A 14,891-nucleotide genomic window follows, 5' to 3' on the forward strand; every position below is an offset into this window, starting at 1 on the left:
AGCCAGCAGAAGGAAAGAAATTATAAAGATCAGGTCAGAAATAAATGAAAAAGAAATGAAGGAAACAATAGCAAAAATCAATGAAACTAAAAGCTGGTTCTTTGAGAAGATAAACAAAATTGATAAACCATTAGCCAGACTCATCAAGAGAAAAAGGGAGAAGACTCAGATCAATAGAATTAGAAATGAAAAAGGAGAAGTAACCACTGACACTGCAGAAATACAAAAGATCATGAGAGATTACTACAAGCAACTATATGCCAATAAAATGGACAACCTGGAAGAAATGGACAGATTCTTAGAAATGCACAAACTGCCGAGACTGAACCAGGAAGAAATAGAAAATATGAACAGACCAATCACAAGCACTGAAATTGAAACTGTGATTAAAAACCTTCCAACAAACAAAAGCCCAGGACCAGATGGCTTCACAGGCGAATTCTATCAAACATTTAGAGAAGAGCTAACACCTATCCTTCTCAAACTCTTCCAAAATATTGCAGAGGGAGGAACACTCCCAAACTCATTCTACGAGGCCACCATCACCCTGATACCAAAACCAGACAAAGATGTCACAAAGAAAGAAAACTACAGGCCAATATCACTGATGAACATTGATGCAAAAATCCTCAACAAAATACTAGCAAACAGAATCCAACAGCACATTAAAAGGATCATACACCATGATCAAGTGGGGTTTATCCCAGGAATGCAAGGATTCTTCAATATACGCAAATCAATCAATGTGATACACCATATTAACAAATTGAAGGAGAAAAACCATATGATCATCTCAATAGATGCAGAGAAAGCTTTTGACAAAATTCAACACCCATTTATGATAAAAGCCCTGCAGAAAGTAGGCATAGAGGGAACTTTCCTCAACATAATAAAGGCCATATATGACAAACCCACAGCCACCATTGTCCTCAATGGTGAAAAACTGAAACCATTTCCACTAAGATCAGGAACAAGACAAGGTTGCCCACTCTCACCACTATTATTCAACATAGTTTTGGAAGTGTTAGCCACAGCAATCAGAGAAGACAAAGAAATAAAAGGAATCCAAATCGGAAAAGAAGAAGTAAAGCTGTCACTATTTGCAGATGACATGATACTATACATAGAGAATCCTAAAGATGCTACCAGAAAACTCCTAGAGCTAATCAATGAATTTGGTAAAGTAGCAGGATACAAAATTAATGCACAGAAATCTCTTGCATTTCTATACACTAATGACGAAAAATCTGAAAGTGAAATTAAGAAAACACTCCCATTTACCATTGCAACAAAAAGAATAAAATATCTAGGAATAAACCTACCTAAGGAGACAAAAGACCTGTATGCAGAAAATTATAAGATACTGATGAAAGAAATTAAAGATGATACAAATAGATGGAGAGATATACCATGTTCCTGGATTGGAAGAATCAACATTGTGAAAATGTCTCTACTACCCAAAGCAATCTACAGATTCAATGCAATCCCTATCAAACTACCACTGGCATTTTTCACAGAACTAGAACAAAAAATTTCACAATTTGTATGGAAACACAAAAGACCCCGAATAGCCAAAGCAATCTTGAGAACAAAAAATGGAGCTGGGGGAATCAGGCTCCTTGACTTCAGACTATATTACAAAGCTTCAGTAATCAAGACAGTTTGGTATTGGCACAAAAACAGAAATATAGATCAATGGAACAGGATAGAAAGCCCAGAGATAAACCCACACACATATGGTCAACTTATCTTTGATAAAGGAGGCAAGCATATACAGTGGAGAAAAGACAGCCTCTTCAATAAGTGGTGCTGGGAAAATTGGACAGGAACATGTAAAAGTATGAAATTAGAACACTCCCTGACACCATGCACAAAAATAAACTCAAAATGGATTAAAGACCTAAGTGTAAGGGCAGACACTATCAAACTCTTAGAGGAAAACATAGGCAGAACACTCTATGACATACATCACAGCAAGATTCTTTTTGACCCAGCTCCCAGAGAAATGGAAATAAGAACACAAATAAACAAATGGGACCTAATGAAACTTAAAAGCTTTTGCACAGCAAAGGAAACCATAAACGAGACCAAAAGACAACCCTCAGAATGGGAGAAAATATTTGCAAATGAAGCAACTGACAAAGGATTAATCTCCAAGATTTACAAGCAGCTCATGCAGCTCAATAACAAAAAAACGAACAACCCAATCCAAAAATGGGCAGAAGATCTAAATAGACATTTCTCCAAAGAAGATATACAGATGGCCTACAGACACATGAAAGAATGCTCAACATCATTAATCATTAGAGAAATGCAAATCAAAACTACAATGAGATATCATCTCACACCGGTCAGAATGGCCATCATCAAAAAATCTAGAAACAATAAATGCTGGAGAGGGTGTGGAGGAAAGGGAACACTCTTGCACTGTTGGTGGGAATGTAAATTGATACAGCCACTATGGAGAACACTATGGAGGTTCCTTAAAAAACTACAAATAGAACTACCATACGACCCAGCAATCCCACTACTGGGCATATACCCTGAGAAAACCATAGGTCAAAAAGAGTCATGTACCAAAATGTTCATTGCAGCTCTATTTACAATAGCCAGGACATGGAAGCAACCTAAATGTCCATCGACAGATGAATGGATAAAGAAGATGTGGCACATATATACAATGGAATATTACTCAGCCATAAAAAGAAATGAAATGGAGGTATTTGTAATGAGGTGGATGGAGTTAGAGTCTGTCATACAGAGTGAAGTAAGTCAGAAAGAGAAAAACAAATACAGTATGCTAACACATATATATGGAATCTAACGGAAAAAAAAAAAAAGGCCATGAAGAACCTAGCGGCAAGACGGGAATAAAGACACAGACCTAGTAGAGAATGGACTTGAGGATATGGGGAGGGGGTGGGGTGAGATGTGACAGGGTAAGAGAGTGTCATGGACATATATACACTACCAAATGTAAAATAGATAGCTAGTGGGAAGCAGCCGCATAGCACAGGGAGATCAGCTCGGTGCTTTGTGACCACCTAGAGGGGTGGGATGGGGAGGGTGGGAGGGAGGGAGATGCAAGAGGGAAGAGAAATGGGAACATATTGTATATGTATAACTGATTCACTTTGTTATAAAGCAGATGCTAACACACTATTGTAAGGCAATTATACTTCAATAAAGATGTTTGAAAAAAATAAAAATTAAAAAAAACAACAACAACAACAAAAAAAAAGAAATGCAGATAACTAGAACATTAAATAATCATATTTAAAAGAAAAAGTAGATCTGAAAATGAAGACCATTATAGCTCACTAGAGAGAAATGTTTTTATATCCCTAATATTTAAATATTTCTTTTTTTTTGTTTGTTTGTTTTCTTATACTGCAGATTCTTATTAGGCATCAATTTTATACACATCAGGGTATACATGTCAATCCCAATCGCCCAATTCAGCACACCACCATCCCCACCCGACCACAGTTTTCCCCCCTGTGTGTCCATATGTCCGTTCTCTACATCTGTGTCTCAACTTCTGCCCTGCAAACCGGCTCATCTGTACCATTTTTCTAGGTTCCACATACATGCGTTAATATACGATATTTGTTTTTCTCTTTCTGACTTACTTCACTCTGTATGACAGTCTCTAGATCCATCCACGTCTCAACAAATAACTCAATTTCGTTCCTTTTTATGGCTGAGTAATATTCCATTGTGTATATGTACCCCAACTTCTTTATCCGTTCGTCTGTTGATGGGCATTTAGGTTGCTTCCATGGCCTGGCTATTGTAAATAGTGCTGCAATGAACATTCGGGTGCATGTGTCTTTTTGAATTACGGTTTTCTCTGGGTATATGCCCAGTAGTGGATTTCTTGGGCATATGGTAATTTTATTATTAGTTTTTTAAGGAACCTCCATATTGTTCTCCATAGTGGCTGTATCAATTTACATTCCCACCAACAGTGCAAGAGGGTTCCCTTTTCTCCACACCCTCTCCAGCATTTGTTGTTTGTAGATTTTCTGATGATGCCCATTTTAACTGGTGTGAGGTGATACCTCATTGTAGTTTTGATTTGCATTTCTCTAATAATTAGTGATGTTGAGCATCTTTTCATGTGCTTCGTGGCCGTCTGTATGTCTTCTTTGGAGAAATGTCTATTTAGGTCTTCTGCCCAGTTTTCGATTGGGGTGTTTGTTTCTTTAATATTGAGCTGAATGAGCTGTTTATATATTTTGGAGATTAATCCTTTGTCCGTTGAATCGTTTGCAAATATTTTCTCCCATTCTGAGGGTTGTCTTTTCTTCTTGTTTATGGTTTCCTTTGCTGTGCAAAAGCTTTGAAGTTTCATTAGGTCCCATTTGTTTATTTTTGTTTTTATTTCCATTACTCTAGGAGGTGGATCAAAAAAGATCTTGCTGTGATTTATGTCAAAGAGTGGTCTTATGTTTTCCTCTAAGAGTTTTATAGTGTCGAGTCTTACATTTAGGTCTCTAATCCATTTTCAGTTTATTTTTGTGTATGGTGTTAGGGAGTATACTAATTTCATTCTTTTACATGTAGCTGTCCAGTTTTCCCAGCACCACTTATTGAAGAGACTGTCTTTTCTCCATTGTATATCTTTGCCTCCTTTGTCATAGATTAGTTGACCATAAGTGCATGGGTTTATCTCTGGGCTTTCTGTCTTGATCCATTGATCTATGTTTCTGTTTTTGTGCCAGTACCATATTGTCTTGATTACTGTAGCTTTGTAGTATAGTCTGAAGTCAGGGAGTCTGATTCCTCCAGCTCCGTTTTTTTCCCTCAAGACTGCTTTGGCTGTTCGGGGTCTTTTGTGTCTCCATACAAATTTTAAGATGATTTGTTGTAGTTCTGTAAAAAATGCCATTGGTAATTTGATAGGGATTGCATTGAATCTGTAGATTGCTTTGGGTAGTATAGTCATTTTCACAATGTTGATTCTTCCAATCCAAGAACATGGTATATCTCTCCATCTGTTGGTATCATCTTTAATTTCTTTCATCAGTGTCTTATAGTTTTCTGCATACAGGTCTTTTGTCTCCCTAGGTAGGTTTATTCCTAGGTATTTTATTCTTTTTGTTGCAATGGTAAATGGGAGTGTTTTCTTAATTTCTCTTTCAGATTTTTCATCATTAGTGTATAGGAATACAAGAGATTTCTGTGCATTAATTTTGTATCCTGCAACTTTACCATTTTCATTAATTAGCTCTAGCAGTTTTCTGGTGGCAGTTTTAGGATTCTCTATGTATAGTATCATGTCATCCGCAAACAGTGACAGTTTTACTTCTTTTCCAATTTGTATTCCTTTTATTTCTTTTTCTTCTCTGATTGCCGTGGCTAGGACTTCCAGAACTATGTTGAATAATAGTGGTGAGAGTGGACATCCTTGTCTCGTTCCTGATCTTAGAGGAAATGCTTTCAGTTTTTCACCATTGAGAATGATGTTTGCTGTGGGTTTGTCATATATGGCCTTTATTATGTTGAGGTAGGTTCCCTCTATGCCCACTTTCTGGAGAGTTTTTATCACAAATGGGTGTTGAACTTTGTCAAAAGCTTTTTCTGCATCTATTGAGATGATCATATGGTTTTTATTCTTCAATTTGTTAATATGGTGTATCACATTGATTGATTTGCATATATTGGAGAATCCTTGCATCCCTGGGATAAATCCCACTTGATCGTGTTGTATGATCCTTTTAATGTGTTGTTGGATTCTATTTGCTAGTATTTTGTTGAGGGTTTTTGCATCTATATTCATCAGTGATATTGGTCTGTAATTTTCTTTTTTTGTAGTGTCTTTGTCTGGTTTTGGTATCAGGGTGATGGTGGCCTCATAGAATGACTTTGGGAGTGTTCCTTCCTCTGCAATTTTCTGGAAGAGTTTGAGAAGGATAGGTGTTAGTTCTTCTCTAAATGTTTGATAGAATTCACCTGTGAAGCCATCTGGTCCTGGACTTTTGTTTGTTGGAAGATTTTTAATCACAGTTTCAATTTCATTACTTGTGATTGGTCTGTTCATATTTTCTGTTTCTTCCTGGTTCAGTCTTGGATGGTTATACCTTTCTAAGAATTTGTCCATTTCTTCCAGGTTGTCCATTTTATTGGCATAAAGTTGCTTGTAGTAGTCTCTTAGGATGCTTTGTATTTCTGCAGTGTCTGTTGTAACTTCTCCTTTTTCATTTCTGATTTTATTGATTTGAGTCCTCTCCCTCTTTTTCTTGATGAGTCTGGCTAATGGCTTATCAACTTTGTTTATCTTCTCAAAGAGCCAGCTTTTAGTTTTATTGATCTTTGCTATTGTTTTCTTTGTTTCTATTTCACTTATTTCTGCTCTGATCTTTATGATTTCTTTCCTTCTGCTAACTTTGGGTTTTGTTTGTTCTTCGTTCTCTAGTTTCTTTAGGTGTAAGGTTAGATTGTATACTTGAGATTTTTCTTGTTTCCTGAGGTAGGCTTGTATAGCTATAAACTTCCCTCTTAGAACTGCTTTTGCTGCATCCCATAGGTTTTGGGTCGTTGTGTTTTCATTGTCATTTGTCTCTAGGTATTTTTTGATTTCCTCTTTGATTTCTTCAGTGATCTCTTGGTTATTTAGTAACGTATTGCTTAGCCTCCATGTGTTTGTCCTTTTTACGTTTGTTTCCTTGTAATTCATTTCTAATCTCATAGCATTGTGGTCAGAAAAGATGCTTGATATGATTTCAGTTTTCTTAAATTTACTGAGGCTTGATTTGTGACCCAAGATGTGATCTATCCTGGAGAATGTTCCGTGTGCACTTGAGAAGAACGTGTAATCTGCTGTTTTTGGATGGAATGTCCTATAGATATCAATTAAATCTATCTCGTTTATTGTGTCATTTAAAACTTGTTTCCTTATTTATTTTCATTTTGGATGATCTGTCCATTGGTGTAAGTGAGGTGTTAAAGTCCCCCACTATTACTGTGTTACTGTCAATTTCCTCTTTTATAGCTGTTAGCAGTTGCCTTATGTATTGAGGTGCTCCTATGTTGGGTGCATATATATTTATAATTGTTATATCTTCTTCTTGGATTGATCCCTTGATCATTATGTAGTGTCCTTCTTTGTCTCTTGTAACATTCTTTATTTTAAAGTCTATTTTATCTGATATGAGTATAGCTACTCCAGCTTTCGATTTCCATTTGCATGGACTATCTTTTTCCATCCCCTCACTTTCAGTCTGTATGCGTCCCTAGGTCTAAAGTGGGTCTCTTGTAGACAGCATATATATGGGTCTTGTTTTTGTATCCATTCAGCAAGCCTGTGTCTTTTGGCTGGAGCATTTAATCCATTCACGTTGAAGGTAATTATCGATATGTATGTTCCTATGACCATTTTCTTAATTGTTTTGGCTTTGTTTTTGTAGGTCCTTTTCTTCTCTTGTGTTTCCCACTTAGAGAAGTTCCTTCAGCATTTGTTGTAGAGCTGGTTTGGTGGTGCTGAATTCTCGTAGCTTTTGCTTGTCTGTAAAGCTTTTGATTTCTCCATCAAATCTAAATAAGATCCTTGCCAGGTAGAGTAATCTTGGTTGTAGGTTCTTCCCTTTCATCACTTTAAGTATATCATGCCACTCCCTTCTGGCTTGTAGAGTTTCTGCTGAGAAATCAGCTGTTAACCTTATGGGAGTTCCCTTGTATGTTATTTGTCGTTTTTCCCTTGCTGCTTTCAATAATTTTTCTTTGTCTTTAATTTTTGCCACTTTGATTACTATGTGTCTCGGCGTGTTTCTCCTTGGGTTTATCCTGTATGGGACTCTCTGTGCTTCCTGGACTTGGGTGGCTATTTCCTTTCCCATGTTAGGGAAGTTTTCAACTATAATCTCTTCAAATATTTTCTCTGGTCCTTTCTCTCTCTCTTCTCCTTCTGGGACCCCTATAATGCGAATGTTGTTGCGTTTAATGTTGTCCCAGAGGTCTCTTAAGCTGTCTTCATTTCTTTTCATTCTTTTCTCTTTGGTCTGTTCCGCAGCAGTGAATTGCACCATTCTGTCTTCCAGGTCACTTATCTGTTCTGCCTCAGTAATTCTGCTATTGATTCCTTCTACTGTAGTTTTCATATCAATTATTATATTGGTCATCTCTGTTTGTTTGTTCTTTAATTCTTCTAGGTCTTTGTTAATCATTTCTTGCATCTTCTCAATCTTTGCCTCCATTCTTATTCCGAGGTCCTGGATCATCTTCACTATCATTATTCTGAATTCTTTTTTCTGGAAGGTTGCCTATCTCCACTTCATTTAGTTGTTTTTCTGGGGTTTTTTCTTGTTTCTTCATCTGGTATATAGCCCTCTGCCTTTTCATCTTGTCTATCTTTTTGTAACTGTGGTTTTTGGTCCACAGGCTGCAGGATTGTAGTTTTTCTTGCTTCTGCTGTCTGCCCTCTGGTGGTTGAGGCTATCTAAGAGGCTTGATGGGAGGCTCTGGTGGTGGGTAGAGCTGACTGTTGCTGTGGCGGTCAGAGCTCCCTAAAACTTTAATCCACTTGACTGTTGATGGGTGGGGCTGGGTTCCCTCCCTCTTGGTTGTTTTGCCTGAGGCAACCCAACACTGGAGACTACCTGGGCTCTTTGGTGGCGTTAATGGCAGACTCTGGGAGGGCTCACGCCAGGGAGCACTGCCCAGAACCTCCGCTGCCAGTGTCCTTGTCCCCACGGTGAAACAGAGCCACCCCCCGCCTCTGCAGGAGACCCCCCAACACCAGCAGGTAGGTCTGGTTCAGTCTCCCCCAGGGTCACTGCTCCTTCCCCTGGGTCTCGATGCACACACTACTTTGTGTGTGCCCTCCAAGAGTGGGGTCTCTGTTTCCCCCAGTCCTGTCGAAGTCCTGCAATCAATTCCCACTAGGCTTCAAAGTCTGATTCTCTAGGAATTCCTCCTCCTGTTGCCGGACCCCCAGGTTGGGAAGCCTGACGTGGGGCTCAGAAGCTTCACTCCAGTGGGTGGACTTCTGTGGTATAAGTGTTCGCCAGTCTGTGAGTCACCCACCCAGCAATTATGGGATTTGATTTTACTCTGATTGCGCCCCTCCTACCGTCTCACTGTGGCTTCTCCTCTGTCCTTGGACGTGGTGTATCCTCCTTGGTGAAGTCCAGTGTCTTCCTTTCGATGATTGTCCAGCAGCCAGTTGTGATTCTGGTGCTCTCGCAAGAGGGAGTGAGAGCACATCCTTCTACTCCACCATCTTGGTTAATCCTCAAGCTAATATTTAAATCTTAAGCTTAGATTCAATAATGGCTTTGGCCTCAGTCCTCTGTTCATTTATTTGAACTTACAGCCTTAGTTAGCTTATCCATTCAACTCTCTCCTGATGACTGATGACTCTCAAATTGATTCCAGTTTCAATCTCTCTCAATCCCCAGTTTTCCCTTCCACATGTAAAGTAATGGTTCTCAACTGGAGCCTGAAGAGATAGCGGTAGGAGTCACAGAAAGGTAATGAAGATGAAGGGAAGTATGGTGTATGGGGATCATCTCTCTCAAGCTCCAGTCCCCTGCCCCCAAACCTAAAGTAATGATTCTCTCCTGGAGATTGGAGGAGTAAGAGGTGGAAAGGCAAGAAGAAAGAGAAAAAGAGAAGGATAGTACATTGGAATCACACCTGCCCCTCAAATAAATGATATGCTGGCTGGCAGGGTAGTTTTTTGTTGTTGTTGTTGTTTTTTAAGGTCTTCAGATGATTCTGACGCTCTCTCCACTGCCCTCTCCTAATTCATTACTATCAAGGGGTTAAACACTAACCCACAGTAACCTATGCAACGTGTTAAAAATAAATTCTTTCCCCACTTTCAAAATCAGCTGTCCTTCCCAGCTATCTCTTTTCTATTGAACTACTTTTCTTTTGATCCCCTGAAGTTTTAGAGGTATCTCTATCTTTGACCCTTCCCCTCTGTTTCATCTGTGGCATTTAATCTGTTACTAAGGTCGTCCACTTCTTCCCTTGAAATGTCTTTAAGATTTCCTTTTTTTCATTCTATAATCTTAACAACTGTCTTCTAAGGAGAACTTCTTGGTCTCCCTACTTTTAGTTTCCTCCATTTGCAATCCATTTATATAATTCTACCAAGGCTAATTTTCCTAAAATACATTTTTTCTCTAATTACCATCGTGTTCAAGAACCTACAAAAGTTTCCTACCACCCAGAGTATTGTGTGCAAATCCTTATAGGCTTATAGCCTCATTTCCTCCACCTTCACCCTCATTCTCCACTACTACTCTAGTCAAACTGGCTCTCCAGGTCTTTCCTCATACTATCACAATACTATTCTTCTTGACACACAGCTATTTGAATTTTATCCATCCTTCAGGGCTTAATTTAAGTTCTATCTCCTCCACTTTTCTTACATCAACTTATATGAATTCTTGCCTGAACTCCTAAGGTATTTCCAGGCAGTTTATTTAGCTATTCCATTTGTTTCCCCAACCAGATAGCATGCTTTCTTAGGTCATGGAAAATGCCAAATATTGTACTTCTAGTCTGTTCCCATCCCACTGCCCTTACCAAATGCCAGGCTCATAACAGCCACTTAATATATTGATGCATCATACGGTAATTCAGTGATAAATAGGCAAAAATGGATTATCAGGCTTCTAAAGCAAATTGTGTCTGATTCAATAGCTATTCATTTATCACCCTACTTAATACTACAAATTCTATGCTTAATCTTATACCAAATCAGTCAGTCCATATGCTCATTATGCTAGATACTGTGGGAGATTATAAGTAGTAGAAGACAGGATTGCTCTCCTTAAGAGGTTTACAATCTTTCTAGGGACATGCTTGAAAAAATGTGACGATAAGATAATATACCATAAGGTGCTAAATTCTGTGATACCTAGTTAAAATACCATGTAACTACTAAACACAGTATTCTGAAATCTAAAATCTGGTAGGCCTTTATCTAAGTTTTAAATTTGAATAATTTATAAAAGAATGCTGCCATTTACCTTTTAATCTAGCAACTAAAAGAAATCAGAACACCAAAACCCTAATTTTTATTGTATAACAGCTAGCCAATCAAGTTTTTTAACAGTCATGAACTTGAGAACCCTATTCTCACCTAACACATTCCAACACTCAGATTAAAATTCGAAACAATACTAATTGTATATTGGCATAATTTAAAAAAAACTACTTACCATAAGTACACCATATGACCACCAATCAGCACTCTGGGAATGACCTCTTCTATTTACTACTTCAGGAGCCATATACTCCACTGTACCACAAAATGAGTAGGCCTTCTTCTCCTGATCTACTGATTCCTTGCTGAGTCCAAAATCTATAATAACAATATTATACAAAAACATATCTGAAGATCTTCAGAAAATAGAAAATACCAAAAGAAACTAAACTATGAATTAAACCTACTCATGATGGCCTACGATTACCATTAAGAAAGCTCCTTACCATTAAGAGACCAGTAATAGAAAGCAACCTGTATTTTATAATACTCTTTTGGAGCATTGAAAATTGCTCAGTTAAACCTCATCCTCAAAATACATGTTTTCATGTCTATACAGGAATATGATTCAACAATTTTGAAAGGACAACAATTAAATCAACACTGTCATAGTGACCTAATTTTTAAAACAGACTAAGACAAAAAAAGATAGTAATTTGCACTTTTTAAAATATTAGAAAGGCAAATTTTGCTTTGGCTTTGGTGAACTTCCATTTCGTTTATGGTCTTCAAAGAGCTAAAGGTACTGATATATAAAAATCAATCTTATTTCTATATACTAGCAATAAAAAATTGAAAGGTGAAATTTTAAAAGTACTATTTATAACACCACCAAAAAACCCTCATGAAATCCACAGGTATAAATATACAAAGTATGTATATACAAGACTTGCATGCTGAAAACTATAAACATCAATGAAAGGAATCAGAGTAGATCTAAGTAAATGGAGAGAGATACTGGTCATGATTTGTAAGATTCAATGTTGTTAAAGATGTCAATTCTCCCAAAACTGATCTACAGAGTCAATGAAACATTAATAAAAATCCCAGCAAGATTTCTTCTGTAAAAATCAACAAGCTGAATTTAAAATTTATATAAAAAGACAAAGGAAATAGAATAGCCAAAACAATTTTGAATAAAAAAGGAAAATTCAAGGACTCACACTACCTGACTTCAATACTTACTATAAAGCTATAGTAATCAAGACAGTGTTGTACTGGAGAAAGGCTACACACACACATACATATATGAATGCAACAAAACAGCGTCCAAGAATAGACTGACATATACAGTCGGCTCTGCTATGCTTGTTTTAAAACTGCAAATTTGTTCCAATGCGATTGATACCTTACTGTTACCTTTCAGAGATTTATATACCAATTCACAAACGTCCTTTGCTGTACTATTTCTGACAAAACTGACATTTAACACTAGAGTTTGCTTGGCGAATATAACATGAATTTCAAATTTCAGCTTGGTTTATGTGCAATTTTGCCCGCAAGAAATAATAGGTGAAACACTAGAAAACTGTACCTAGTTGAACTGAGCCAAGCAGAAATACATACATGCACACACCTCAAATATCTACCAGCTATTTCAGCACATCATGTGTGTTATAAGCCACTTCTGTTCACCTGTAGTATTAGAACTCCCAATTCCAGATAATTTACCTCCCACTACTTCACAATAACTTACAAACTGCAAACTTTCTGATGCCGGTTATACAAGCAAATTTCAGGATTTTTTCAAGGTAAGGTATCATATTTATTATAGTATTTATCTATTCTTAATCAGTTAGAACATATAAAACAATGCCATCATTTTTAACAGCTTCCTATCTTTCTTTAATGTGTCACTGGTTATATATTTTAGTGTTAAACCCCTAACTCCATTTTCTCCATAAGTCATATTTTTTACTATGCAATTATGCATAGTACAGTGATTTTTAAGATCATATGTGTTGCATTATAACAGAACTGGCTATATATAGCCAACTGATTTCTGACAAAGATGTAAAAGCAATTCCATGGAGAAAAGGTCAGTCTTTCCAACAAATGGTACCAGAATAATAGAATATTGATATACAAAAATCCGTCCTCATACCATACCTCATAAACAAACATTAATTCAAAATTTCTTAGATACAACATCAAAAGTATAATCCAGGGCTTCCCTGGTGGTGCAGTGGTTAAGAATCCGCCTGCCAATGCAGGGGACATGGGTTCGAGCCCTGGTCCAGTAAGATCCCACATGCCGCGGAGCAACTAAGCCTGTGTGCCACAACTACCGAGCCTGTGCTCTAGAGCCCGTGAGCCACAACTACTGAAGCCTGCATGCTACAACTACTGAAGCCCGTGCACCTAGAGCCCGTGCTCTGCAACAAGAGAAGCCATTGCAATGGAAGCCCACGCACCGCAACGAAGAGTAGCCCCTGCTTGCCACAACTAGAGAAAGCCCACGTGCAGCAACAAAGACCCAATGCAGCCAAAAATAAATAAATAAAATATATTTTTTTAAAAAAGGATAATCCATAAAAGAAAAAAGTTGGGGCTTCCCTGCTGGTAGAGTGGTTGAGAATCTGCCTGCCAATGCAGGGGACATGGGTTTGAGCCCTGGTCTGGGAAGATCCCACATGCCGCGGAGCAACTAGGCCCGTGAGCCACAATTACTGAGCCTGCGCGTCTGGAGCTTGCGCTTCACAACAAGAGAGGCCGCGATAGTGAGAGGTCCGCGCACCGCGATGAAGAGTGGCCCCCACTTGCCACAACTAGAGAAAGCCCTTGCACAGAAACGAAGACCCAACACAGTCATTAATAAATAAATAAATAAATAAATGTTAAAAAAAAAAAAAAGAAAACAGAGGAGGAGGGAGCACTTCCCAACTCATTTAAAAAAAGAAAAAGAAAAAAGTTGATAACTGGAATTTATCAAAGTCAAAAAGTGCTCTTCAAAATATACTATTCAGAAAATTAAAAAGAAGCTACAGACTGGGAGAAAATGTTTGAAAATCACATATCAGATAAAGGACTTGTATTCAGAATATATATTTTAAAAACTCAAATTCAGTAATAAGAAAACAAACAATCCAATTTTTTTAATGGACAAAAAACCTGAACAGACACTTCTCCAAAGAAATACATGAAAAGATGCTCAATGTCATCATTTGTTAGGGAAATGCAAAATAAAATCACAATGAGATACTACTCTATGCCTTTTACTAGAGCTAAAATAAAAAATACTAACAATACCAAGTAATGGCACGGATGCAGAGCAACTGGAACTCTCATACATCGCTGATGGGTATGCAAAATGGTACAAGCACTTTGGAGGTTTCTCATTAAGTTAAACACACACTTCCCATATGATCAAACAATCCCACCATTTTGGTATTTACTGATGTGAAATAAAAATTTATGTTCACATAAAACCTGTACAAAAATATTTCTAGTGGCTTTATTTGTCACTGTCAAAAACAGGAAACAACCCAAATGCCCCTTAATTGGGGACTGTATAAACAAACCATGGTACCATCATAAAATGGAATACTACTCAGCAATAAAAAAAAGAAATTACTGATACACACAACAATATAGATGAATCTCAAATGCACTATACTAAATAAATAAAGCCAGATTCAAAACACTATATACTGTCTTCCTATTTATATTATTTTGTGGAAAAGGCAAAACCATAGGGCCAGAAAGCAGATTGGTGGTTGTCAAGGGGTAAAGGGAGAACTGACTTATAATGGGGAAATTCTGGGGGGTGAGGGAACTGTTTTATATCTTGATGCTGACTGTATGCATTTGTCAAAGTTCGCAGAACTATACACAAAAAAGTAACTTAAAAAAATAAACTTTTGTATTTTGAGGCAACTGTAGACTCACA

General features: G+C 37.5%; 1 protein-coding gene across 6 annotated transcripts in view; it reads right to left on the reverse strand.

Annotated features, from left to right (window-relative positions):
• The window catches only part of RPS6KA6 (ribosomal protein S6 kinase A6), a 155,431-nt gene that overhangs the window by 56,098 nt on the left and 84,442 nt on the right, over window positions 1-14,891 (reverse strand). For all 6 annotated transcript variants that reach the window (XM_057539051.1, XM_057539050.1, XM_057539049.1 and 3 more), the window contains one exon: window positions 11,178-11,320. In XM_057539051.1, the coding sequence (XP_057395034.1) occupies window positions 11,178-11,320 (143 nt within the window). The remainder of the gene's footprint in view (window positions 1-11,177; window positions 11,321-14,891) is intronic.

Source organism: Balaenoptera acutorostrata, chromosome X (assembly GCF_949987535.1).
Source record: "Balaenoptera acutorostrata chromosome X, mBalAcu1.1, whole genome shotgun sequence".
Lineage (NCBI taxonomy): Eukaryota > Metazoa > Chordata > Mammalia > Artiodactyla > Balaenopteridae > Balaenoptera > Balaenoptera acutorostrata.